This window comes from Tribolium castaneum, chromosome 10 (assembly GCF_031307605.1).
Source record: "Tribolium castaneum strain GA2 chromosome 10, icTriCast1.1, whole genome shotgun sequence".
In the NCBI taxonomy this organism is placed as follows: Eukaryota; Metazoa; Arthropoda; class Insecta; order Coleoptera; family Tenebrionidae; genus Tribolium; species Tribolium castaneum.
Window position 1 is genome coordinate 1,607,169 of NC_087403.1, and position 26,657 is coordinate 1,633,825.

Genomic DNA, 26,657 nt, shown 5'->3' on the forward strand with positions numbered 1-26,657 from the left:
ATTCATAACGGAACCGAATGTCCAGACACAAACTGGGCAAAAACTGTTACTCAAACTTTCACAAGGAAAATTACATTCGCGTCCCGTCAAAAATGTGCATAAACTGAATATGTGAAATCGCTGCATTATTTATACAACTTATCTAAACATTTTGATTTTATCTCCATAACTATAACCACAAAACGCAGTTTTGTTGTGTACTGATGCTATTTAGATTATTTCCACTACTGTACGTTAAATCAACACTTCATTCAGAAACGAATTTGTTGATTAAAATCAATAATTAATCATTCAGCCAAATAAAACAACAATACAGAAGGCTAAATCCCCATTTTCATCCGACTTCCATCTAGAATTTTGTTGATACATCAGAGGAATGATTTGCGTTATACACCAAACCTGCTTATTCAAAATTCCTCCTCTATTCCAATGATTATCTCTTTGACCAATTTGTTCAAATTTACAGTAAACATTTATTGGATACAAGAAATTCGACGTCTTCTAAAAGGATTCAGTTCAAGGACGATCGCTTTAAAAAACCACTGGACCGTTAAAAAGAATCGACGACAGTTTTCTGGTTTGCACGAAATTTTCGACGTAATAAAAGTCGTTACTGTCTTATTAAAGACTTTGTATCGATTGTCGTTTAATTCCTCTTTGTTTCGGCCGTTTCAAATCACTCTCTATATTGAAGCGATTTAATGGGGACAACGGCCCAAAGTAAAATTTTAAAGAAAAGTGGATAATTGACGTCGGCACAGTGCATTCAGTGTGTATCGTCGTTCCTTTTGCGGAGATATTTGATTTTGAAACAAAACTGTGAAGACACATGTCTAATTAGTGATGGCAAAACCTCTTCATGTTTGTCTTAGTGTTTGTTTAGAACCAACTGCAAAGTACATTTAAAAGCTTTTTGCCTAAAAACAATGATAATGGGTAGAAGTTCCAGGTACATGCAAGTGCACAAACACGAAATAATTTCGTTTTGGCCGAATAACATTTCTCGACTGCATTTCACAATCAGAAGCAACGTTAAGTAAATTGACCCAATTAGGACGGAAAAAATGAGAGCGAAGTTGCATTAAATCACGAATAATATTAATAATTAGTATAGCAAAACGTGCTCATTTTGTTGTTGTCACAACGCGATAGACAAATGTTTTGACAAAATGTTTGCTGATTGAATTATGGCGAAACAAGTAAAAATGATATGAAGTTTTGCGTTGTTGTAAACGAGTTATTTAGCGGCAGATTGCCTAAATGGCGAATGCAATCAAAATTACTTCATTCGAGACTATGGAAACGTTTAGCAACAATTAACCACCCAATTGAAATTTGTTTTGGCAGTGCTGAGTTAATTCATTTAAGTGTCTCTGGTTCATAACTGCACTGCTGCAACTAACTGGCAGAATTATTTTCAAACCGGTAAGATATTTGTTAAAATGTCACCGAATGAACGATTATATTACGGACATAGATCGGTCAGCTATTATCACCTGTTCGACTCCGCATGGCGCCTTTTCAGCCCACACAGTCTTTCTCTCGCAAGCTATTTTACAACTGCTCTCACATTTAACTTTTCATAATTGGATGTTATAAGCGACTTAACATTCCTAATTAAGATACGAGAGAAATTCCCACTATGCAAAAATCCGGAAATGCTGAGTTTTTCTAGCACACGGCATTATTTACGACCGAATCGCTGGACTAGTCCGAGGGCCCAGCGGGGGCCTCTCCAAGGCTCTTGCACCGACCTTTTTCGGCCATTAATTATCCATTTGATGAAAGGTTTAATCGACTTTCGTTTCCAATCGCCGAAAAAATAAATCACGATATTAGTTGTTTTGCAAATGCAAATCTTAAACAAATCCAAGGGCGAAAAAGCTCCAAATTCGGATGTTTGATGTGGTTTGAACGGGTTAATGTTGTTTCACTTGTTGGCTTGACTTTGTTTTATGGGTGACAAAAAGTGAAACGTGGATGTGTCTGGGTTTCCAATGTTTGAGTTGGTTCGTAGTTGTCAACCCTTTTTCCGGTTTGATAAATTTTCATCAAAGTGAAAATTTCGGTGTAAAGGTGGTGTAAAGGTGCGAGAACATTGTAGGGCTGAATTGTTACCCCACATGTACAACTGTAAATCAGCTAGTCTATCTATTTGTAGACAGTCCAGGGTAACGTTAAGTGACTAATGGTGTCACAAGTTCCTTTAATTAATTCACCACACCGCTGTTGATAACGTAGATAAGACCTCCCTTGTCACACTGACAAACCCTAGAGCTTGACACTGTAGTAATTATAGGACGATCCACAGAATGCCTCCATTATTTCTTTATCTTGATTTACCTACGAAAATCAACTTCCTAAATTAAACCGAGACATTTGCCATCGACGTGTCCAATATCCCGCCCATTAATCAACAATTTGACACCCCATTTCGCTCACAACCTCCACCGCGACCCTTTTTATTTATTCTTTTAACTACACGTAAGAAAAAAGCGTTCCAGACTTCCCCTAGATAGGGCAAATATTCTCGTTATTCCTTGTTATCAAAACACCTCTGTCACAATTTTTCCCGATCTGTCTTGTCAGATTTGCATTGATGGGAGCGATGTCAACGATTTACAATAGCCGATTTTCCCCTCGTTTGCCAACAAAATTTAACTTAATCCAATAAATTGTAACAATAAGTAAATCACCTGCTAACACCACTTTCAAATGAAATATTTTGTGTTTGTGTGGATAATATTCCACGGTGAAAGGAAATATGTACTCATTGTGCTTTTATATGCTTTTAATATAATGCCAATTCAGATTAAATAGTTAATAACATGCGATGTCGTACTAGCATTGCATGACTTTCCACTTAATGAAAATAATACCAATTATGAATTTCCGAGTAACAGTTTTATTATTACTCTTTTATTGGCTTGTGATTGACCACATCCAACATGTTAGTTTTGGTTGGCCTGTGCCTGTTGTTAATTTCCCGTAAATATTTTGCAAATTTAATATTTGGAAAATTTGTCCTTAAATTTTCAGACGGCAGCGCTACAATTGCAGAGTCGTGTCAGTGTTCGGGCCTGACTTGCATTTGCTGCGGCTCAATCCCAGCGATTCAGAACAATGGTAAAATAATTTTTGCGAAAATGCGTGCTTTATGGTGATTTCTTAGCTTGTTTGGAGGCGGTCTACGATCCGCATAATTTGGAACTGGATTTGAATTTCCTCGCAAACGGCGAGTCGGTGTATAAGACCAAAATAAGTATGTCCATTTTCAGTTTCGAAAATCGATTGTGTTAAATTGTTGTAGACTCGGGGAATTTTCCGATCTGTGCGCCCGTTTTTCCTCCGGCATGTTGGGCTTTCAATCGCATACATATAGATAAAGACAATGCCCAAGTCTGTTCCGAAGTTAGGATTGGACCAGTGCCCATTCTGAAAGTGCCCTGTCTCGCATACGCCGGAGGCAATCTCATTGCAAGTCCCAACATATACTGATTTTTTCCGACTGAACTAATGAACATTGTGCAACAAAACGATACTACTATTCTAATCCACCACACTTATCACGGACAAAAGCCGGGCAAAAATTATCTCCCTTGTTTTGCAACGCGGATTTATAAAGATTATTCCATTATTTTAACAATGACGGATTTGACTACGCCAAATTAATTTTAACAAAAACAGGACAATTAAAAACCTTGCACACATGTGAATGCAAGCTTGCACGCACAACTCGGCCTATTTTTAAGTTTGACTGGCATTTGCTGCGACCATGGCCACAAACGATAATTCACCGAACGACGAGCAATTTGGAAAAAGTGAAAATACGGTAGATACAAGCTCAAATGCTTATATTCCAAGATAAAAGCTCGCTGTTTCATTATTCCGTGCGTTCTATTGAAACGAAACGAGTTGAAATATCAGTTTGTTCTACATAAAGACATAAATTATAAATGTTACTTTGCTACATTATTTCCTTGCTGATGTAAACATTGTTTTAAAAAATCGATTAATGTTCATGTTTTCGAGAAGATCGTAACTATTCAGCTAAATACGGACAAAATTCCTGTAATTCCTCTTAATCTAGCTTTGTTTGCTTATAGAAAATATGCATTTGTTTGCACGATCCAGATAGGCTTGAGATAACATCAAGTACCTATTCTTTTTTCGGCATCTTTTGAATGAAATTCTATTTTAGGAGGCTTCCGTGTTAGGGAAATTTCCGATATTCCAATTTATAAATAAATAATCAAAAATATAAAACGCATTTTATTTAATTGCACTCCTGTTACAGCAAAATAAACAATAAATTCCATTGTTTTACACATACAAAAATATTTCACTTTTGTGTCGTCATAATTACAAAACATATTTATGGCAAAATAAATGGATTAAATTCTCCGTATTTCGACACACGGGGAGAGTTCAATGGTAAAAGTCACCACACGTTTTTTTCAAATCCCTTGAGATTAAACTGTCACAAACAATTAGATAATTAAATTACAATAAACGATTTTTTATCAGATTTTGACTGATAACAGTAACATATAAATTACCAAGCTGCTCAAAGCTTGGCAAAATCGAGTCAAAATGAAACTTCTCACAACTATCCTTCTTTTGCTCCCTTTCGCCCTCACAGGCCCTGGTAAGTATTACAGTTTTTTGAAACTAACGACCAGATCAGTCAATAATTATCTATTCCTTTCGTCAAGTTGAGCCGGTCAGACGATACGTAGTCGAGGAAAATAACCCGGAGTTCAAACGATACATTTACGTTGAAAATAAGAATGGCCAGTTTGAAGAAATCGACTTGCTGGCCGTTGATCCTGAAGAAGTCCAATTCAAAGTGGTCCAATCGGACGTCGAGTATGACCTATACACGCGAAAAAGCCAAGACTACCCTGACGTAGTCACAAACGGAAATGTGGACCAACTTGCGAAGTCCCATTTCGACCCCAAAAAGATCACCGTTTTCGTGGCCCACGGCTGGAACAACAATCGCAATTCCGCGGTCAACACCCACATCCGACAGACAATTTTCACCCATCACGACGTCAATTTATTCATAGTTGACTGGAGCGGCCCCGCGAACAAATTCTACCTCACTGCCAAAAACTCCGTAGTTCCGGTTGGCGAATACGTCGGTGATTTCATCACAAAAATCCAAAACGCGTACGGCTTGGACGGCTCCAAATTCGTCCTGATTGGGCACAGTCTTGGGGCACACGTGGTTGGCAGTGCGGGGGCCACGGCCCAGGGAAAACTCGCCCATATCATAGGACTTGACCCCGCGGGACCCCTCTTCTCGCTCAAACACCCCGAAAATCGCTTGGACATCTCGGACGGAGAGTTCGTCCAAATTATCCACACCAATGGCAATTTGCTCGGTTTTGCCAGCTCGATCGGGGATGTTGATTATTTCCCCAACGGGGGCATGTCCCAGCCTGGGTGTGGGTGGGATCTGGCCGGCACTTGTGCCCACAGCAAGGCCTATTTGTACTTGGCCGAGGCTTTGAGCCGAGGCCCGGTTTTCCAAGGAGTCCTTTGCTCGGGTTATAAGGACTTCCAAAAGGGACGATGCGCCGATAATCCCAAGGCTGTCATGGGACAACTTAGTATCCCAACAAGGTTTGTAATTTTTTATTTTTTTGTAGCGTAATTTTATTGGGATTTTCCAGCAATCTCGGCGATTACTATTTGGACACCAACTCAGACCAACCCTTCGGACGACATTAATTTAGCTAATGCTACACTTTATATTGTTGTATTTGTTCAAAAATACATTATTTCTAAGTAAACATTTTTTTATTATGCTTCCGCCACCAAAACACTTTCCAATTTTGACCACATAACTTACACAAATACCGTAATTAACTGATTAACGCCGATTTTGTAAGTGCTTCGCTATAATCGGCGCTTGATAATGATAAGTCATAAATCATGAATTATCAAAAAAGTTTAAAAAACTAACGAAAATCAATAATAATAATACTACAAAAAAAATAATAAACAGTAACTCTGTAGATCTAAGTGACTGAAAGAGTGATAAATTAAAAACTACACACCTTCAAAGTAAGAACATTAAGAAAATGGAAAACTGAAATTATAAGACAGTAAAACAACAAAAAACTGTTTAAGAAATGAATATGAAATATGAAAAATTAAGAAAGTAAAAAGCTTAAATACTGAGAATAAACTTAAGAACTGTGTGACTGACACTGGAACACTGGAAGCCTGAGAACTTAAAAAAATAAGAAGTTCGTTAAAAGTTGAATAACTTGAAAAAGTTAAATGAAATACTAAACTTTTGTTTTTGCTTCTCAAAGATCATTAAATTGTTTAAATAAAAACATAATTTTTAATTTTTTGTGAGGGAATATTGCAAAACAATTGAATTTTTGCAGCAAAATTTGCGAAATGTTTTGAGTTTGAATACGATCTAATTACGAGAATCAATCCTAATTAAAAACAAATCAATTCACAATTTATCCACGATTTTTAAACCCAAGTGTAACGAAAACCTGAAATGTTCTTCGAAAACAGCGAAATTCCAGTTGGTTTGGCCGACATTTACAAAATAATCAAACACAGTTTTTTGCCCAGATTTCAGCGCCTTATGATTGGTGCGTTTTACAGTTGGGAGTGTAATACCCCACCGCTATATCCAGTGACAAGCGCTTCAATCGTCTTGCAATTTTTTGTGCACCAGATAAACAAGTAGGAGGTAACTTTATATTTTTATTGGTCACATTACTCACTCCAGGAATAAATACGATACTAGGAAACCTGTTTTAGGGCTGGTCTTTTCACAGAACGTAATCTCGCCTTAAATGCGAATAAAATGGTCGAATCTGCTTAGTCTTTGAAATAATTTGATTTTTTTGGCAAAAACACGCTTCATTTTAATTTATTAAATTATTACACACAAACTAAGAATGCTAGAAAAGCAAGTAGTAATAGTATAGGAAATTTACCTACACTGTCTGCCGGTTTGAAAAAAAATATATAATTATAATAATTAAAATAGGTACATAAATTTTTAAAATCAAAATTAACTGCAGTTTTGACACTACGTAATTTATTTTTTATTTATTATTAAAAAGTACAAAATTACTTCTGCAAATCCTACTGACTGCGCCAATTAGAAATAAGACAAAAACGGCAGCAAACGTTTGTGTAAATAACTATTCTTATTATCAAATTTCCCCGAAATTGTGTATATTTACAACAATAGCGCCATCTGAAAGAGCCACAAGAACTCCTCACGATCAATAACTGAAGGCCGCAGTTCTGCGTGTGTTCTTGTTCCCAGCAAACAACAGCAGAGGACAGCACAAAGCTTCATTTGGAATTTAACTTTCAAAGCTCCAATTTCGAAAACTAGAAAATATTTTTTTCCTTGCTAAATAATCGAGTGACGCCATACCATAAATTAAAAATCTTATTTTTTGCATGAGAGCAAAGTTTCGGAATTAAGATTTTGTCTCTTCTGGGGTTTAAAAACGTCAAAGAAATATACGACTGGATTAGTTTTTATCACGTTTGATTTATTATTAACTTGATAGTTTTATTATCATTGAAAATCGGATTGGCGGAGAGATATAAAAAGAAACAATTTTAAAACAATGTAGTACAAAAAATACAATGAGAGTGTTGTGTTTTCTTGTCGCCCTGTTTGTCGGCACCTTCGGGGATCCTGAAGTGGCAATTCGCGCAACACCCGACGATGTCACTTACTACCTTTACACTAAACATAATGTAGATGCAGGCCACAGTTTCCAAAGACTTAGCTCGAGTCTTCCTCATTTCGACGCGAAAAAACAAACTTATATTTTGATCCACGGCTGGATGGATGGCTACAATGCCAGTGTTAACAACTACGTCAAATCTGCGCTTTTGCAAATCCACGATGTTAACATTTTTGTCGTGGACTGGAGCCCCATTGCCAAAACTCTCTACTCAACAGCTCGCAATTCTGTCACAAGTATCGGACAATTTGTCGGTGATTTCGTCAACGATCTGATCGAAACTTATGGTGTTAGTAGCTCCAAAATTGTTTTAATTGGACACAGTCTCGGTGCCCACATTGCCGGAAATGCTGGAAGCGGGGTGAAAACCCCAGTGGGGCACATTATCGGGTTGGACCCCGCAGGGCCTGGATTTTCGTTGGAAGAGACGGGAGATCGCCTTGATCCAAGTGACGGGCAATACGTGCAAGTTATTCACACGCATGGGCGTCTTCTGGGTTTTAGTTTTTCTATTGGACATGTTGATTATTTCCCCAATGGTGGAAAGGTACAAGCTGGGTGCGGACTCGATCTTGCTGGTGCTTGTTCACACGCTAGATCTTTCCAATATCTGGCCGAAGCGATAACTGGCGGAGAATTTGTAGCAACGAAATGTGATAACTATTCGGACTATCAAAACGGTAAATGCGCAAACAACCAAAAGGCACTTATGGGCTCTCTGGTCGCCGACCAAAGGTAACTATCGAAAATTTTGACCGAAAACAATGTTTTGTTGTAGCGTTTTCGGAGATTATTTCTTGGACACCAACAAAGCAGAGCCATTTGCCCAAGGATAGACGACTCCACCGTTGTACAAATGATAAAACAATAAATAATTTACGAAAACAAATGCGTTCTTCTTTCAAAACTCAACCGTGTTTTAGACAACTATTGAGACGCTTTGTTTAGTTTTTTTGAATGCAAGTCACAAAAAAATAGAACAATTGTTGTTTAAAATAATAAATATCGAAAAAACTGTCGCGATAACAAAGTTACACGAAAGAAATTTGATATTGTAGTTATCGCTAAGTGTTTTGAATTTCATTCAACAATTTGCGTCTCACTTCTTCTAACGTGATGCTACCTTGTATTTTTAAGACTTTATTTCTTGATTTGAAACCCTAGAAACAAACTTTGATAGCAATTCTTCTGTGGAATGTAACTACCCAGTTACTAACCCTATCTAACGTAACATCACTTTTTCTGAGCCCTAATACAGACGCCATGTACTTTACTAATTCGGTATTTGCCTCGCCCTCACTTGGGGGTGCATTAATTTGGACTCCAACTCCGTCTGAGTTAATGCCTTTAAAAAACGAAGTATATATATACTTAAGTGGAAACATAATAAAAATTTTACCGGTTATAGCGTTTTGTTTTGCCCCTGGTTTGGCTAGTACTGAAATAATTATATTTTTTGACTTATTTAAAGTGATGGGGCCTTCTTCCTCCTAAAATTGTGTTATTGTCAGTTTTTGTTTCGAAATAGAAAAGTTATACTTTTGTTACTACTTCTTTTTCCTTCTGAGTACTTTTACTTTTAGCTTTTTTCGACATTTCTCTAACGAAATTTCGCCTTTTACTGAAAAACTGACAAATCATGAGAATTTCTAACACTCTTCTAATGCTTGAAATGAGGTTATGTAACACCAGCGATAAGTGACAGGTTGAGGTTACATATTTATTTACAAAAGTATTACTTTACATTTACATTGAATGACAAAAAAATGCCAAAAAAATTCTCCACCGAAAATACCAAAGCTGTGGCAGCACGCGAACGTAAAAAAGCTGCAAAAGACGCCGAAGTGGCCAAAAAACAGCAACAATTAGAAGAAGCCTACTGGCAAGATGACGACAAATTAATCAAAAAGAAGCAACAGAGAAAGGTATAGCCGCTAAAAAGCCGTTTTGTTTCTAATTTAACTACGTTAGGAGGAGCAAGAACGTAAAAGGGAGCAACAATTAGCCAAAAAACAGGAAGCCAAGCAGCTCCTGGAACAGGAAATGAGCTCTATTAAAAAAGCCGGAAAGCCTGCGCCGCCACCCAAAGTGACACGATCCCAAATTTCGGACACCATAGCCAAAAAAGAGCCAGAAAAGAAGGAAAAAGTTGTAACGCATCTGGACGAACCCTTGCAGGAAAACATCAACAGGCTCAAGATTGAGGGGGAGGAGGCCAGGACTGTGGACGAGGCCATTGGAATATTGAGGTATCATTTTTTTTTGCTTTTTTACATTCGAGATTTTTAATTTAATTATATAAAGTCGCCGGTTGAAATGGGGCGGTGGTGCTTCGATTATCCGATCTTTGATAATCCGTTACACCTACGGGTGTGCAAATTAACAAAAACGTGTTTCTACAAAAAACAAGAAAAATATGAATTTGTAAATAAGTGCTGTATAGCTTTGTTTTAAAATTTTCAATTTTCATACCACCGTCTCGATAATACAAGTTTTTTTCAGATGCGAGAGGTCTCACCTAACCGGATTATTGATACTCCACTGTATTTCATTTATTACAGTAAATAATATTAATTAATTAATTAATACCAAAGTTATGTAGGTAACAAGTACCTACGTATATAGTAGTATTTAAATGTACTATTCAGATTCTGTGTTAATTAATACTCGTAATAAGGGTGGAAGGAGAGATTAATACTCCTTTTCAAAAACAAATTTTATTATTTTATTGAAATACGACGAAATTTAAACGTAACGGCGTCGGGGTCGGGTCGCCATTTTGTCGTGTTTTCGTGAAGTGGTAAACATCCTTGGTACATTTTTGTGTTTTTTTTTTATTTTTATCAACCTTATTATTCAAAATAATTATTTTAAGCTCGAAACCGGATGATATCGACAAGCACCCCGAGCGTCGGATGAAGTCTGCATTTACAGCGTACGAGACGAGACGTCTGGAGGAACTGAAGGCTGAAAACCCCACACTTCGCCTGTCCCAGTTGAAGCAAATGATATTCAAAGAGTGGCAAAAATCGCCGGAGAATCCTCTGAATAAACAATAATGTCGCAACCAAGTGATCATCATCGTGAATATGCCGAAATAATTTCTTACGCACTAACCTACTTATACTTGACGCTTTATTGTTTTACCGGTTTTATTAGACGAATTGTTATGAAGTCAGTGTATTTTGTTGGTACCGTTAATAGATAATTTATGACACACAAATATTTCATTTCATTGCATAACCCTATAAATCATGTCGCGTTTCGTGTGGGTAAGGCTGGAGGAGGGACGTCGGGAATGTTTGGGTTTCTCTTCAGGTTTGCGATCTCGTGTTTAGGATCATCGGCTTTTTGGTAAATTTCTTCGGGTAGTGTTTTTGGCTTTTCGGGCTGAGTTTCCTGCGCGTAGTAGCCCGGAGGGGCGTAGGCGTATGGTACGAACCGCTCCACAGGTAGTGGTTGTAGCGCACTTTGTAACTCCTCATTTTCTGGTTTGCCTACTTTCGGTGGTGTCGCAACCTTAAAATAACAACTCGTGCTGTTCTCCTGGCAGAGTCTCACTTACGAAGGTGGCGATCGGCGATTGATAGAAAAAGGGCGGTAGTGCTATTCCGAGGGATGTTGTCCTCAACACCGGCTCGTAGACGGGGAGGGCATGACTAGGGGATAAATTCTTCTTCGTGCTTATCAAAACGTTGTATATCTTTGGGGTTCTCGGATCAGCACGTACCAGGAATAACAGTGCTGACAATGAAAACAATCTGTACATAGTATCTGCAAAAAGACATTGAATTAAAGGTCACCGCCTTCATCAAGCAGATCTCCGAATTTTTTAGGTAAACCTGTTTGAGTAATGATGCAGTGAGACTAATCTCTAGTTACGGTTGGCTACGCTCTTCAGTAACGTGGATTCAATGATTTTCGCAGGAACTGAGTAATGCTGAATTTAATTTTTGCCAAACCGCACGTCCCGATTATAATTGCAAATCGGAGACTGTAATTGATCCAGTTTTTCGGCTGCGTGTTAATTACACCAAGGGTGATTAATTGTTAATTTACACAGGCCACTGAATGGACGATTTATGAAAAGGTCGCCGGTGGACTTAGCGCACTTGGAAAAATTGAATGAACACTAGCACATGTTATTGTTTACCTTGTATAAATTGTTTCACGTCACAACTGCAAATAATTGCCTTGATAGAACAGAGAGGTCTTATATAGTTCTTGAGGTTGTTCTTTGTGCCGCTCAACTATTCGTGTTCACTTGTGAAGTACATTTTTCAGATAAATCCCTTCACTGGGAGCCTTGCATACGACCAAGGTATTTGCAATTAATTACGTTGTTGTGATCACTCCGAGTAAATTTTCCCACGGATGAATGAAAATTTTTTTGATGGACCTGACTTAGGCGTGGGCCTGATGAAATATTCCAAGGAAAAAGGCATTAGCCAACTGGAAGGAGTGTCGGAAATCATCCGAGCCAGGTGCACATTGTCTCAGTACCAAGCCTCTTACCAATTCAAGTACGAGCGGGAGATAAGGTGACAAGAAAAACTAGTTTAATTCGCAAGAATTTATTCAGGAAAAAATCAAACAGCGTTTTCGGTTTTGTTCTTCAACTCGTAGCCGAAGATTTGCACAAAGAAATGGAATCCTTTCCCGTATTCGGTTTCCACGTTGAATTCGATGTAGTTGTGTCCGACTCCGCCTCCCGCATACGACGGGTACCCTCCTTCGCCATTGGGCACTTCGTCGTAGATATTGGCACAAGTGATGTAAACCTCACCTTCCACATTGATCTAAAAAACGACACGTGCTCTTAATAAGGTCACCCGAAGCACAATTTGTTCCTATCGCACCCACAATCGGTTCGGAAATCGTAACCTTGTCACTATTTCCAAACCCTACCAAAAGTCAACCTACTCTTATTCCGGCACCGACGTGACTTTTTCCGTCATTATACAGTATGATATTCTCCTGGTGGAGGACACTGTCGGTGGGTTTGCACCGCCCGACGAGCAGATTGTGCGGCTTTTTTAATACTTGGTGTACGACTGCAAATATTTTGATAAAAAGGATTCTAAGGGTTGTTTTATTACTCACTCGAACCCCGAGCCACTTTTCGCGTTTTTATTGTCGTATAAGCTGATGGTGCAGAAATGGGATCCACTGCTGGTGCACACTTGATGAAAGAAATAAACGCCAAAAAAACGATCACCCGGATATACATTCTCGGAAGATCTTAGGACTGGGTTTAGTGAAGAATTAATAGGATGGACAAAGGGTTATCGACTGACCCCGAGATACGACGCTTTTGTTCCGATTGACAAAAATTGTGTCAAACATTTTTATTTTCGTCCAAACATCATCATTTTATTCATTTTAAATAAACGTATTAAAAAAACGAAATAACAATTTTGGGAAGAATAATTTGAAACGGGATAACGTGGTGCGTAGCGCCGCCACCTGCGACCAAATAAATAGTTAAAAGATCAAGTGACCTGCGTTCGAAACCGTCTTGTTTCAGCAACGGCGGCTAGATGGTGCTATTTGGTGTCTTTTTTTCTGAAAATTTTCCAAAACAGAAGTTTTTGATTTTATAAATTTCTTTCACTTCACTTATATTACTACAGCATTCATCAATAATTGGCCTTGATGTTGCGGAAATTCCGCTTAAGTGATTTATTTCGTCGCTAAATGTGTTTGCAACCGGAAATCGTAATTTTGCCTAGTGGATATTTAGTTTGTTTTTTGGAAAAATCTCGGTTATTATTTCGCGCTCCATTGGGACAGTAATAAATGGGTTTCATTTTCTAGCGCGAGCTTTTGTTGTTTTTCGAGCGTCGTGCTTTGTTTTAAATAGTTTAATAAAATTTAAAGGTTTAATGAGGTAATTTAAGTGGTGAGTAAAATAAGTGGATTGAGTTTGGAAATATTATCCTGGGCGCCAGTAAAAGGCGTCATGTACCTCGAATGCAGATTATTTGGGAGAAGTGGCGTATTTTGCGTCAATAAACGGACGGTACGCAAGGCATTCGTTTGGATTACCGCTAATAAAAACAAATGTTTAAGTATTAGATTAAAGGTTTAAATAAAGACTCCTTTTTTGTAATGGGCGTAGGTATTAATGAAGACGTATTGGAAAATTTATTGCCGAGCCAACAAAAATATATATTATAATTAAAATGAGAGATTTTTATTAAGCGTTTACATTTGCGCCGGCGAATTGTTCCTTTTTTATTAATTTAAAGATAATTTTGCATTCGACCGTTTCACTTTATATTAATAGCCTCACTAACACAGCTCAAGCGTCAAATAATTGGATTGCTTAAACAAAAACACGTTTCATCACCAATTGACGCTAAAACGCGCGGTAAAGCCTAACATTTTTATTTCATTTTAATGAAGTTTCTTCAAAACATAATCACGCCGAAACGCATCCGATTCCTGCAATTCTTTTCTAAATCAAAATTTATCGCCCAAAATAAAACAGAAATGACTTCATCCAACTTTTCACACGCTCACGGGACACCACCTCTACGTTAATCCTAGAGCGACACTAAAACTCCAAAGTATGTTTTATAAAATATTCAGAAAAAATAAAACCGAAATGGTTATCACATAATAAAATTGGCCGGAAGTTTGGATAGGCCATCGTGTATCATGAGAACGGTTAATTATCCGGCAATTGTAACTGACTGGTATGTAGTGTTGTAGTTGGCGATTGATTAAAATAGTTTAGTTTGTTCGACAGCCTGTTGGTTATTTAAGTGATGTTATAGCAGCAAAGTAGTAAAGTCTGTTTTCTGCGAAATATTTTTATTTTGCTTTTGAGCGTTATAATGCAAGCTGGCATGCATATAGCTGTGCGTTGGGCATTAAACGACAAGAGAAAACGTACAACAAATATGTAAATGCAAATTCTATTAGCTATTTAGAAGCAAAGAACCGTCTTTTATTTGGACGTGCATTTGCACGAGCAAGTTTTTTATTGTTTGAAAGCCGGGACTTGGACAAATGTAACATAAAAATCCTTAATTTAGCAAAATGATAAACGGATCAAAATGACGGTTGGCCGCATTTCTGCGTTAATAAATATTAACATTAACACCAATCATTCTTTATCCGCGTTGTGCTCGTTGGAAACTGACGTTCGTGATATACAGTCTACTTGTATTAGAAGTTCGCTTTATTATTTATGTTTAGCTGTGATGTATGATTCTATATTTCTCAGAGAATATAAGTTAACATCTGTAGATCACCTGACGCGTTGCAAAAGCGATCCATGATATTGAATTCGGATAGCGTGAATAATACATACAATAATTGGATTTCAGAGGGGGTGGTGGCTAAGCTATATCAGAAATAATCTGAGCATACACGTACTCTCGTTCCGATTACATGATTCGTCACGTACGCGGAATTAAAAATCGCCCCAAAAATATTAAATTTGCTTTAGCCGACAAGAATAGAATCAGTACAGTGTTCCATTCGGCGAAAAAACGGCTTTTTAAGTCGCTAATGAAGGCCTGATAGATCGCCTTATTCTATTAGCACCATCAATCAATAGGCGAGGAATTTTTTCCGATTTAAATTAACCGGACGACTTGAAAAATTCGCTCCGTATTGATTGGCCACTCTCAATTATGCAAACCAATTAGTGATCTCTTTTGTTTTGAAACTAGTTTGATCTAGTTTTAGAATTTATGGACCTATCAACCGAACAAAAAGTCCGAATCGAACTTTTTACAATTTTATGCAAATAACTTTGATTTTTATCGATGACGCGTTATCTCTCTTGCATGTTTCACTGACTACGGCGTAAAGTTCAGTTAGCACAGATGAAGAGTTTACAACATGGTTTGACCGTATATTACCAGGATAAGGTTTACGAGTTAAACTATGAGGAATATTATGATGTGTTCGCCAATGACAAACGACACTTTTTAAACGCACAACTCGACTTTAATTACACCACGAAAATTACCCCACATTACTATTTTTATTAAATTTTATAGCTTTATCGCTAATTGAAAACTCCACATTCAAACACTAACGATTTACACAAAACAATTTTCTTTTTAATATTCCATCACACGAAACACGCGAACATTTTCATTACAAAAATTACACCTTTTTAACAGCCCACCATTAAAAAATCATGCTACGCCAACAAGAAACTTAAACAGCTTAATCCAACTACAGATTTATCACCACTGAAATATTTTTCTCCCAAAATTTCCACTTATCTTCAGAACTTGTTGTTGGTATTTTCATGGATTTTCACCGCGGCTGAAATGGCGGAAATAAAGCCAAAAATTATACTAAAACAGCAAACACACATGAAAATTACAACAATATATGGCGGCTAAATACATAAATTTTTTCCTATCTTTGTTCTCATCTTTCAGCGAACAAGAGGACGCTACCATTAATTAAGTATATTAAAAAATGTCACAATCGGAGCTGAAAAATTCTCCCGCTTTATTTAACCGACTACATCCTTCTATTCCCTTTTACCCTCACAAGACCAATTAAGCTTCAATCAAATAACTGACATCAAAAAATAATTGGCAGTTTAAAAAATTATATATTTCCACGATATTTTAGCGCCCGCGGCCTCACTATTGTGGGCCCATAATAACTTTGATTTTTACTTTTTTTTTCAGAAACCGTCTTTGTACAACAGTTTAAAAAAATAACTATAAAGAAAACAGATTCAATGTAATTCCCACCGTTTGTGAAATAAATAATCAAAAAATAAATAAACGTTTGGTCTTTGCTGAAATGTTAAGTATGTGTGTTCTCCAATTGGATTTGGTGTCCACAGGGCTCTACGTGGGGCCAATGGTGTGCGTGTTAGTTGGGCTATAAAAGTGGGTTTGTATTTATCCTGCGGGCGTGGAAGAGGTTGGCTGTCGGCGAGACCTGTTTGCGATTTTTTGTGGTAATACCGTCTATAGCAGGAGTATTTGTGCGGCGGGGTGCTCTTATGAAGATTGTGTCCAGAAGGCAATATGCATTTTGCGTGATTCATGGCTCTTTCTTCGCGAGAATGGTCGAGAGGGGTTGGTTGAGTTTATGACTTCAGTGCAAGTGGAAACGTCTGAAATAAGTCGGGAGTTTTGCGAGTTCTCCGATCTTATTTAGAAGACGCATTGGAGGAAATGACAAATGCGGCCGGTAAAAATGTACAAGTAGCATAACTGCGAACTATTACCCTTAGTTCGCATGATGGTAGAACAGAGGGCGACGGCAAAACGTAAGATGGATAGGTCGTACATGCTGTGACCCGGATGAATGTTTGATGGCCCAGCACTACTGCCACTATATGTGGATTGCCGTCTCGAGCTCAAGCATGTCTTATGCAGCGGCTACATGCATAATCCAAAAGCTTCCATCCCGGGATTCTCTCGCTGCTTTTCTACAGTTTGAGCCACTGGAACATCCGTTTAGAGCGGTACCGACCCGATAATTAGTGCGCTCCGACTCGATCAACCTCTTAAATATACATTTCTAACCTCGCTGAAATCCACTGAATCCGCACCAAGACACTCAACTCAACTCATCCCGACTATATTACTTTCTTTGTATAATACAGACGACCAAACTTAACGTACGTTTACGTCCTTACCCACTTTATGATCACATTCAACGGACCGCCTCTTTAAATTTGATTTTATTACAATAGATGCACACAACTTTATTGCCCATGACTAACATCGGACAAAATGATCGTATTTCATAAACACAAAAATTGAATTTATCGCGAACTCCAGCCAAGATCACGTGGCCTTAATCCCCTTGAGACCACGTGCTTTCAACGCGTATCAATTGTTTGTATCAGAAATGATTTCAAAAATACAACCCTATCTAGAAGAATTAGAAATTATACAATTGGTTCAACAGCGACTCGGGTTTCACAAAATTTTTAAAAATCCAGTAAAGAACATTTTCCCAAAAGATTCATTGGAAAACCAAAATAGAGGAGGGTTTCCCAGTAAGCCTGAATAGATCCAGGATCCATCCCAATATGCAATTCTACTATTGAGTAGTGTATAACATGGGTTTTTCTGCCCCGATTTTTAAGGTATATTAAAAACAGTTAAGGCTCTAGACCCTCTGGGAGCTGGCGCATACGTTTTACGTGTAAACTGTTTTCACTGTTTTTAGCCGCAAATTTAGACTTGAAGAGTTTCTTGACATTTGCAGTGTTTCTTTATAAGTAAATGTAGGTCGAAGAGTCATTTTTGATTGAAATAAATGCCTAGATATTTTTTTATTAAATAAAATAAAATAAAATTAAATTAAATAAAATTCGAATGCGTAGCTAGCTGGAAGAAGATTTATGACGGGTTTAGGACGCACTGCTGGAGGTAACCACCATTGGGGTGACCCACAAGATAATAATTTTATTGCATTTGTTCAAGACAGAGAAATGTATCGGCACAAATAGGAATTTTAGTGATTTCTCTAATAGTGGTATAAAATTAAAGCACATGATTTCGGAATTAATTTTTTTAATAAAATAATTAGGTACCTATAGATTTGCATTACGTTTTTCTTGTAGACACTGCTATCAAGGTATCTTATGAGATTTTGAAATACGAGTAATCACGCTCGCTATTTTTTTGAATACTTTTAACAATAAAATTATTCTTGTTTTAAAAAAAAATTAAAAAAGATGATTAAAACTTTGGTTGTACTTAGCTTCGTTCTGCACAGGTTTTGTGATAGAACTACTGAGCTCCCTCACCACGACAAGGTGTCAACCCACTGAGGAAGTTTTTTTTTACTTTTATTGTTCAAATTAAAAATTATAATTATTATTAAAATGCTTATCATCATATTATGTATTTATGTAAAAATCTCTAAAACTAAACTTGAAATATTATTTACAAATCCTTTTTTATTATGCTGCGTAATGGTAAATTGCGACTATGTCTTGAATCAATTATTTCTGGTAACATGGCATTCATATAAAAATTTTCAAGACAATCTATCATTCTTCCGTTCCAATGTTTACTATCGTCTTTCTCAATAATACAATATTTTAAATCTGTAGAGGTGTACACTATAAAATAACAAGTTTGGCGATTAGTAATGTGGAGCTGACCTTGTACTTGATACATGTAATTATCTTTTTCTTTTAAAACTATTTTACTATCATCTTGAGAATCTATTTCTAAGTATTTAATCAATTTTTGTTCTATGGCAGTCTTAATATTTGTGTTTCTTGCGCTAAATGGACATTTAATTTCAACAATATCATTTGAACCCACTAACCCATCTGGTGTTGCACCTAAAAATTTTTTTTCTTTATCAACAAAAAAGCCGCATGAATCTACCTTTATACCTGTGATCTGTTCAAACTTCTCCTTTGCTTTCTCTTCATTATCAATTCCCCACTGTAGTGGTTCGGGTAATTTTTGAAATTTAGATAATCCCACACGATACAAGATATCTTTTTCAGCATTTGCTGTATTGGTCGTACATTACATATTAATAATCTGTCTTTGTTGCACTGTGGCGGTCGAAGAAAGAACGACATTTTACAGTGATACATGGTTTTTTGAACTGATAAGTTCTAAAATCTGAATTGCTTGGCAGCTTCTTAAATGCCTCTATTTATACAGAAGTAGAAACACAAGTAGTCGGAATCAGAAACACGCACTACCATCTTACGGAGAAACTTTCAATGTAAATCACTGCTACATCACCAGTACCCAGTACTGTTGAACCAAGCAGGAAATCTCAAGGTACTCGGAATTTCTGGACGTAAGAGAAAAACTCTTCACTGATTGATGACGTTGTTGCTATTGTCACATACGCGAAGGTGGAGGCGCCGTTGTGACTTATGGTGGAGGCGCCGTTGTGAATTCAGAGATTACTTTTTATAAAATTACGTGGACCCAGTTCTTGAATTCGATCATTTGTCCATTCGTTTTTTTGTGTACCGTTGGATTTTTCTTCTTGGATCATAGTGTACATAGGTACACAAAGTTTCCAAAAACGTAATTTAATTTAAAATAGTGAAATCTTTCTACAGTAAAACCTTTAATGGGAGGTGGAAATTTTAATATACAAAAATGTCCGTTGTGAAGAGGTGTCCGTTATTCGGAAGTGTCCATTAAGAGAGGTTTTACTGTGTCACATGGTGGTACATTTTGGATAGAAAGGAAAACTCCGAAACAAAAAAGTTTAGAAAAAAATGAGTAGTTTGTAACTTTAACATTTTAGCGAAAACTTAAAAAATAATGTTTTCCTTAGTACAAAAATACATATTTGTATCTATAACACTAAACAAGCGTATTTTAGCTAAATTATTAATTTAGCTACTCATTTTTTCAATCATTTATTTAGCTGTAATATCATAAATTTGTATTTTTTTAATATAAATCATAGACATTTACTATGCTTATGACATATATCAGGTGTCAAGAAACTGGATCCGTGCGAAATAAAAAGAGCTAAGCTTATTTTTTTCTAGGAGTTGTCTGAAATTTGTAGAAATTTTGGATGGTTTAAGGAAACGTATTGTCATATAATATAATTTCTGATAAGCGGTAGCTAAAGGCTCCACAAAATTTTGTTATTTCAGACTGTTAAAGAACATCAGTTATGTTTATCTGCCTTGTATGTGCGTACATACATATGTGGCATGTGTACAAACCTGTTTAAAAAAATTTTGTTCATGGAGAACATTTTTTTATTATTCGGTAAAAACTTAAAAAATTTAATGAAATGGGTGGTCATTTTAAACATCTCCTGTACATCGGTTTTTGTGTTCTGACTCAAAATGTATCAATCTAGTCTTAGTTTAAAAATAAACATTAAAATTTGTGTTGCGTATTTCACACAACATTAGAATCATTAGTCAAAGGGTACATGTAAAAAATAATAAACACTTAAATTCCGAGTGAAACTACTATTTATTGAGGAGATTTCTAGGAGATTGTTACAAACGGATAGGTGGCTGGTTAAAAAATTACCCTGTACGTAAAAGGCATATTGATTATTTTAAAAATAGTAAAGTGGCGCGTAGGTATAACATTTACTAGGATAAATATTAAATGATGTGAGCAAGCAAGTGTACGAAAAAGTGTTGCAGTCGGAGACGTTTTGGTAGGTAAATGAACTGGGACAAGTAGTTCGAGAGGGGTTGTAGATTTAAGAGAAGTTGAAACGGTTTTGAATCGGGTTTTGGTTGGAAGTGATTAGGCGAGTGTCTCGCTGTTTAGTGAAGGAGTGAGCAAACAGTTGTAAGTTTTTTATTGTTGCAGAGAATTTGCAGTTCGTATCGAGTGCGACGTCCTCCTGAGAGGGTTGTTGATCGTATGTATGTCTTGGTACAAAAAGGGTCTGGAAGATTGTTTCGTGCAGTGCATTTGAGAAGTGGTTTGGGTATGAGTGTGGCTCTCCACGGAGCTTTGCTCCAGTTGTGTCTGTTATTGGTGTAAAATTGAAAGTCTGGCAAGGCGATACCCGGTCATGCGGCGCTCTAAGATGCGATTTATTAGCGGGTGACTGTCATATACAAATAGCGCGAGATCAATGATTGACGCCGAAAGTTAGCGATCGAGCTTAAAAGCATGTGGCATCAGACGCACGCGGCAGCGCAGTTGAGCTTACGAGATTCTCTGTCCGCATGTTTCCGCACAGTTGCAGTCCGACTGTGCCCTTCGCCGGATAATTCGCGACGCTGCGTCACGTGCCGACGTCTTCTCACGCACCCGTCTCCCGAGTGCGAGTGATTTTTCACGCACAGATGTTTTAGTGGCGCTAAGCCGGACCCGTCTCAAGGTGCGGACACGCAAGTGACTTATGCGATGGTGGTGAAGCGGAAACAGCACAACCGGTACTTAGCCATCGGTATTGTGTACATCGCCACTATCATCAGTCAGGGTGAGTGTCCGTCGGTTAAGTGCAGCCCCGTATAATCACGATGAGAACAGGGCAGCTCGTAATTGCATAAATTAAATTGCAAATTCCGACCGGCAACATCCAAAAGCGAATTAAGCCACTTAACACGTGACCAATTTTCGTTTTATTCGCACCTTAGAAACGCACCGGACTGACCCGGAATCAAAACACTCCGCCTTATACTCTGTCTTAACCAGGATTGAGCGCAAACACCTGCACCCAAACAATTCCCTCCCACTTTCTTTAAATAAACTCAGCTAACAAATTTTACACAATTGTAAACACCCTAAGATTTAACCCTTTTACACTCCAGCTTTAGCGCCTTTGAAGTGCTAATTGACGGTGCCGACCAACTTTTTTAAGCATTTTTAACGCGTTATATCGCTCGCGTAGATAGAGTTAATAACGGAAGAATACATTACCCATTACACGATCCAACACCAAAACTATTAAAATCGATTTGGTTTAAAAAATTACGAAAAAAGTTGTTGAGGAAAATATATTCGCACGGAGAAATCAAAATTGTTTTTGAATTCTTGAGGTGGTTGGGATTAATTTTTTGTCAGTCACGCCGCCCCCGATGGCGCGCCGCTGGTGTAATGATCGCAATCAGTTAAGGGTGTGTTTGCTTGGAATAAAAAAATCCTTGAAATGTGCCGAAGGGTTAAGTGAGTAAAGCGAAACCATGAATACTGTTTTTATTATGACCGTGTAGCCTGTGATTTAATTCGTTTGACGCCGTTTGTTCCAGTGAAACTGCAATGAGTAAAAATGCTAATTACAATGAACTAAATAATTAAACGCTCGTTGAGATTGAAATGCCGCTAGCGGTCGGAAATTCGCCGATTTTAATATTAGTTTTCAGCAACCTAGAGTTTTTGCCCACACCTGCGCTTGCATGCCGCCAAAGTAATTGCACTCATTATTTGGATGGCACACGAAAATTGATTACACCTCGAAATCAAAAGAAACAAAGGCGGAGTGATATTTATTTAAAACAAAACAGGTATTACGAAGTTAATTTGTCTTTTACATCTTTGGAAACTTAAATACGTCTCAGTTATGACGTTGAATGAGCCGTGAAACAAATTCACCAAAGATTACATTAAATTTATTGCTCTTAGAATCATAAAGAAAAGGTGGAGGTATTTTCCGTACTCTCTTTCACAACTGGCTGACTTCGTTCAACTTATTTACATTAAACTAACACCTAGTGGCTTAATAATTAAAAAGTTGAAAGCTGCTTTTGACGTAAACTACTTCAACAGGAATTTAGAGATTTTTTAACGTGTTGCTAAATATAGTGGAGTCTTTGTCAACGCAAATAATATCATTTTCAATGTTGAGAGCATTTCAACTCTTTCTAAATCTTAAAATTTAATTCCGCTCGAATTTTATAGTTTTATGTTTCGCAATGAGCACTGAATATTTTATAACTAGAGATGGGATTTCAAGATATAAAATTGTAAAAGAGGAAATAAACTACGAAGGGAAAAACTCGAGGATAAAAAGATTAAACGTATTACGCCCTCTAAGACTTTCAGTGCAACATATTTTGTTTAAAAAGCCTGAAATGTGCCGCAGCAGTGTTTTATTCGAGTAGATTATTAACATATTATTAAAAGCTTAATATGAATATGAAGGTGGTCGCTGTAAGTTCGCAAAACAAGTGTGAATTCTGTATGAATATTTACATTAAATTAGGCTGATACACAGCAAGCTTACTGCAAACAACGTGAATAAACAACTAATTTCCATGTATATATAGAGGAGGTGCGTAGATGGGTTGTTGAATTAATTTAAAAATTAAAATCTCACTAACAAAGTTGTACGATGTCTTTAAAACTAATCAAACTGATTGCTGGACTAACATTCCCGATCTATAAATTGTTCAATAATTCAATCTTCTTGAAAAACAAACCGAACTCTGTTTGATTGGTAGTTTTCTGGAAATGTCGTGAACAAACGTAATTTCAATTTGTTTGGATAGTAGCACTAAGACCAAATTAATATTGGACAAATGAAATTATCAGGGAAATTTAATTAAAATTCCAGATTGTCTTAAAAATCATAATTAATTGTTAATTAATGTTTAAAATACTACTAAGCTCGCCCCTAACAAGTTTGGTTTTCATGGAAATGAGTTATGACTGGAAGTAAAAACCTCGTGAAATATCCAAATGTAAATTTGTCTCCATTAGATATAATCGCTCCAAGAACCGTGTTAGAATTATTTTTTAATTTAAACGTGCATGCAGCACTTTGTAATAAGTTATCAAAAAGCATGATAACCCCCGCTATCGCTGTTTGTAATAATTAAAAACTTCACTTAAATTTTGAACGAACGCGAAATACGCATACGAAATTACAAATTATGCGCAAATGAACAAATTTCCCAAATCGATTCGGTGAAATTATTTTAGCACGTTACACTTCCCGAGCTTGGCAAAGTTTTTCTTGCGCTCGAAATATTAAATTATGTTTTAATATTTTTAATATTCCCAGCATTACATGCATTTTTTTCAAGTAAAACAATTTTCCTGTATTTCGGTTATATTTTTGTTTTATACGACTTCTTCAATGTTTCCAGTGTTTTGTAATTGAATAAATAATTGCTTTCAAAGTGCTTTTATCCATACGTTCTTTGAGGAATTGCTCGCAGCCTGGAACCGATACTGATTTTCTAACATTAGCATTAACTTTGTGTTACAATACATGTTTAATACTTTTTCTTTTAATTAAAACTTTCTAATTAAAATAGTGGCAAGAGGTTCGAGCAAGGCAGAACTCTATTAATGAATTAATATTATATTTTTTCTTGCGGGCCTTTTTAGTTTAGTTTAGTTCTGCCAGAGCGAATGTGCTAAACTTTATGACCCGATGTAGATTTAGTTTATTTGTCCCAAGCAACTGCACCGACTAATGTTATGCAATTTGGGGTCGCCATTCTCACGGTCTCTTTATCATTGCAGACATGTTCAGTGTTAGACCAGTTTTGCTAACCTGGTTTAATTTTTGCTAAAAATCGGGGCAGTAATTGTTGCTTAATAGTTCGGTCGAGGTCGGAGCATAAAAAATGGATGGAAGGAAATGGCCACAAAGCCCTGCGCCGGCACTAAAATTGGGGATATTAATTTACAAATTTATTGTACTTTAAGACGGAGCGCAACATCACGAATATTCCTAATCGGGAAGAACAAATAAATGTAACGGGATAATCGATAGTCGACGAAATTGGGTCTATTTATATTTGGTACTAGGTTTAATATATGAAATTAATTTTCGGATGACATGCGACTATAAATTATTTGATTCAGTTCGATGCAGATAATTTAAAATTGAATAATTTCGATGGCTTTTAAAAATTGATGTTAACTGATAAAATATTCAAAAACTGATGAGATTTTCTTAGTTATATAGAAAAGTCGTAAAATATATTTTATGCCCGATATAAACCTTATTGTGATCGAATAAAAATGTGCTGCTATAAAGATTGACATATAGAGAAACTAGGAATATATTTCTGGATGTTTTATTAATATTACCCTCATATATGCGGTAGCTCATTAAATTGACTATTTTATAAAAGGTTTATATAGGCTCGCAACGAACAATTGTATGACTATTGCCAAGAATATCCTCACTCACGCTTCATAAATAACTAAACTGGGGTGAAAACGTATGCTACATTTAAGGAAACCACTCCGAGTTTTTTTGCAAAGTAAGACAAATGTACGAAAGTACGCCAAAGTTAATTCTTTATATGTTGGCCGCGTTTTATGACAAGTCCCTTGTAATGCTTATAACATATTTATTTAGATTGTCCTGGTGTGTAGAATGTTACGAGGCTATTCCCGAACTCACTGTAATTTAGGGTTACTTCCTCAAACAACTTTATTGTTTCTATTAAAATAGACACGTGCCATAAACTCCATGTATAAAAATTACTTTGTATTTTCAACCACTTAACTCGTTTTAGCATTCAACTGTTACTGTTTTATTGCTCTCTATTTTAATTTATCGCCCCGTTTACTAAACAGCCACAAAACTGACACATTTCGAATTCCGACTTTGATTATAATTTAACTACAATTTAACCACATTCCACACTTCCGGAGATAAGGCAATTTTTCCCAACCGAATCTGACACCTACACGCGCCTTATCATTGTCAATTCATTCGGAATTTTGATGAAAGCGAACTTATAAAAAATACATTTTGCCCAATGCCCAACAAAACCGAAAATTATTTACAAGTTTCTCGAATTACGCCTCGCAGGTGTCGTAAACTGGCTTTATATTTTCACACCGGATAACTAATTTTTGCGGCGCTTTATCCAAAACTGAACTAAATAAAGCTGGTTTTTGATATTGAAGCGGCCGATAAAATCTCTCTTTTGAGCAAGCTGCTGATAAAAAATTCATTACAAAAGTTTTTCAGATTGACTTTGGCCCACTAAATATTGATGTTAGGAAAGTTTAATACTAACGCGTCTATAATCGGTGACATTTTGTGATTTGAGTCATTGCTTTGCATTTTTGTGGCAACAGATATAATTATGTGTCAACAACCTTTTTCCATTGCCTAAATATCAGCGTCGCTGACGCGGGTGGACTTTATTAATGATATAAAATTGTGGGGATTGCGACTAATTAAGCTTTTTCAATAACAATTCATCAAAGTTAATGAGCAAAAATTTTTCACCTAATACAGATCACTGATCGCAATCGCAAATGTTCGAAATAAACGCTCCCGGAAATATTTTCGGATTACAGCCATTCAAATATCGCATTGTCTGAGGAAACGACAAAGACGGAACAAAAAGTTTGCGGAAAATAGATAATCATTTCATGATGGCTGGAAGTTTTAGTTACCGAGTTCATTAATGTGATATTTGAACTTTTCGCCATATTATGTTTGTAGGCTTCCAAAACTATCAAGTTTATCATTTCAATTACAAATTACTTAAAATAATTTATTAGA

General features: G+C 36.6%; 8 protein-coding genes and 1 long non-coding RNA gene across 12 annotated transcripts in view; 6 read left to right on the forward strand and 3 right to left on the reverse strand.

Moving 5' to 3' along the window:
* The first annotated feature begins 236 nt into the window (after positions 1–236).
* Positions 237–4,390, forward strand: LOC103312273 (hypothetical protein). Its single transcript, XM_008192501.3, has 4 exons — positions 237–2,988; positions 3,040–3,126; positions 3,173–3,262; positions 3,311–4,390. The coding sequence occupies exons 1-4, from the start codon at positions 2,949–2,951 to the stop codon at positions 3,496–3,498; spliced, it is 405 nt and encodes a 134-aa protein (XP_008190723.1). The 5' UTR covers positions 237–2,948; the 3' UTR covers positions 3,499–4,390.
* Positions 4,391–4,521: 131 nt separating this feature from the next.
* LOC658555 (phospholipase A1) lies at positions 4,522–5,801 on the forward strand. The gene is made up of 3 exons (XM_964933.5): positions 4,522–4,648; positions 4,716–5,631; positions 5,682–5,801. Exons 1-3 carry the CDS (start codon positions 4,594–4,596, stop codon positions 5,737–5,739), a joined length of 1,029 nt encoding a protein of 342 aa, XP_970026.1. The 5' UTR covers positions 4,522–4,593; the 3' UTR covers positions 5,740–5,801.
* Positions 5,802–7,529: 1,728 nt separating this feature from the next.
* On the reverse strand, positions 7,530–9,423 carry LOC103312272 (uncharacterized protein). Its single transcript, XM_008192499.3, has 4 exons — positions 9,291–9,423; positions 9,151–9,241; positions 8,969–9,096; positions 7,530–8,911 (listed from the first exon to the last, which is right to left on the reverse strand). Exons 1-4 carry the CDS (start codon positions 9,390–9,392, stop codon positions 8,816–8,818), a joined length of 417 nt encoding a protein of 138 aa, XP_008190721.1. The 5' UTR covers positions 9,393–9,423; the 3' UTR covers positions 7,530–8,815.
* On the forward strand, positions 7,648–8,640 carry LOC658481 (inactive pancreatic lipase-related protein 1). Its single transcript, XM_964865.4, has 2 exons — positions 7,648–8,486; positions 8,530–8,640. The coding sequence occupies exons 1-2, from the start codon at positions 7,648–7,650 to the stop codon at positions 8,585–8,587; spliced, it is 897 nt and encodes a 298-aa protein (XP_969958.1). The 3' UTR covers positions 8,588–8,640.
* A 94-nt stretch (positions 9,424–9,517) lies between the features above and the next one.
* Positions 9,518–10,974, forward strand: LOC658329 (uncharacterized protein). Its single transcript, XM_964727.4, has 3 exons — positions 9,518–9,676; positions 9,723–10,000; positions 10,627–10,974. The coding sequence occupies exons 1-3, from the start codon at positions 9,518–9,520 to the stop codon at positions 10,808–10,810; spliced, it is 621 nt and encodes a 206-aa protein (XP_969820.1). The 3' UTR covers positions 10,811–10,974.
* On the reverse strand, positions 10,886–12,039 carry LOC103312271 (uncharacterized protein). Of its 2 annotated transcripts, none has more exons than XM_008192498.3 (3): positions 11,905–12,039; positions 11,317–11,525; positions 10,886–11,270 (listed from the first exon to the last, which is right to left on the reverse strand). In XM_008192498.3, the coding sequence occupies exons 2-3, from the start codon at positions 11,518–11,520 to the stop codon at positions 11,004–11,006; spliced, it is 471 nt and encodes a 156-aa protein (XP_008190720.1). In that variant the 5' UTR covers positions 11,521–11,525; positions 11,905–12,039; the 3' UTR covers positions 10,886–11,003. The 2 variants fall into 2 exon arrangements, with proteins under 2 accessions (XP_008190720.1, XP_015835927.1); XM_015980441.2 differs by lacking the exon at positions 11,905–12,039 and adding an exon at positions 11,594–11,732.
* Positions 12,040–12,159: 120 nt separating this feature from the next.
* On the forward strand, positions 12,160–12,840 carry LOC135267226 (uncharacterized). The gene is made up of 2 exons (XR_010335598.1): positions 12,160–12,274; positions 12,334–12,840. It is a non-coding gene; the product is annotated as an uncharacterized LOC135267226 (long non-coding RNA).
* On the reverse strand, positions 12,310–13,173 carry LOC100141910 (uncharacterized). Its single transcript, XM_001811639.4, has 3 exons — positions 12,855–13,173; positions 12,675–12,805; positions 12,310–12,550 (listed from the first exon to the last, which is right to left on the reverse strand). Exons 1-3 carry the CDS (start codon positions 12,979–12,981, stop codon positions 12,341–12,343), a joined length of 468 nt encoding a protein of 155 aa, XP_001811691.1. The 5' UTR covers positions 12,982–13,173; the 3' UTR covers positions 12,310–12,340.
* Positions 13,174–21,318: 8,145 nt separating this feature from the next.
* LOC658094 (lachesin) overlaps positions 21,319–26,657 on the forward strand; it is a 65,567-nt gene continuing 60,228 nt past the window's right edge. For 2 of the 3 annotated variants that reach the window (XR_010335612.1, XM_008192495.3), the window contains exon 1: positions 21,321–21,656. Coding sequence is in view for 2 of the 3 variants with exons in the window: in XM_008192495.3 (XP_008190717.1) it covers positions 21,581–21,656 (76 nt within the window). In the remaining variant the exon portion in view is untranslated. Of the gene's footprint in view, positions 21,657–26,657 lie in introns of all 3 variants that reach the window. The other variant, XM_008192496.3, reaches the window with a different exon arrangement.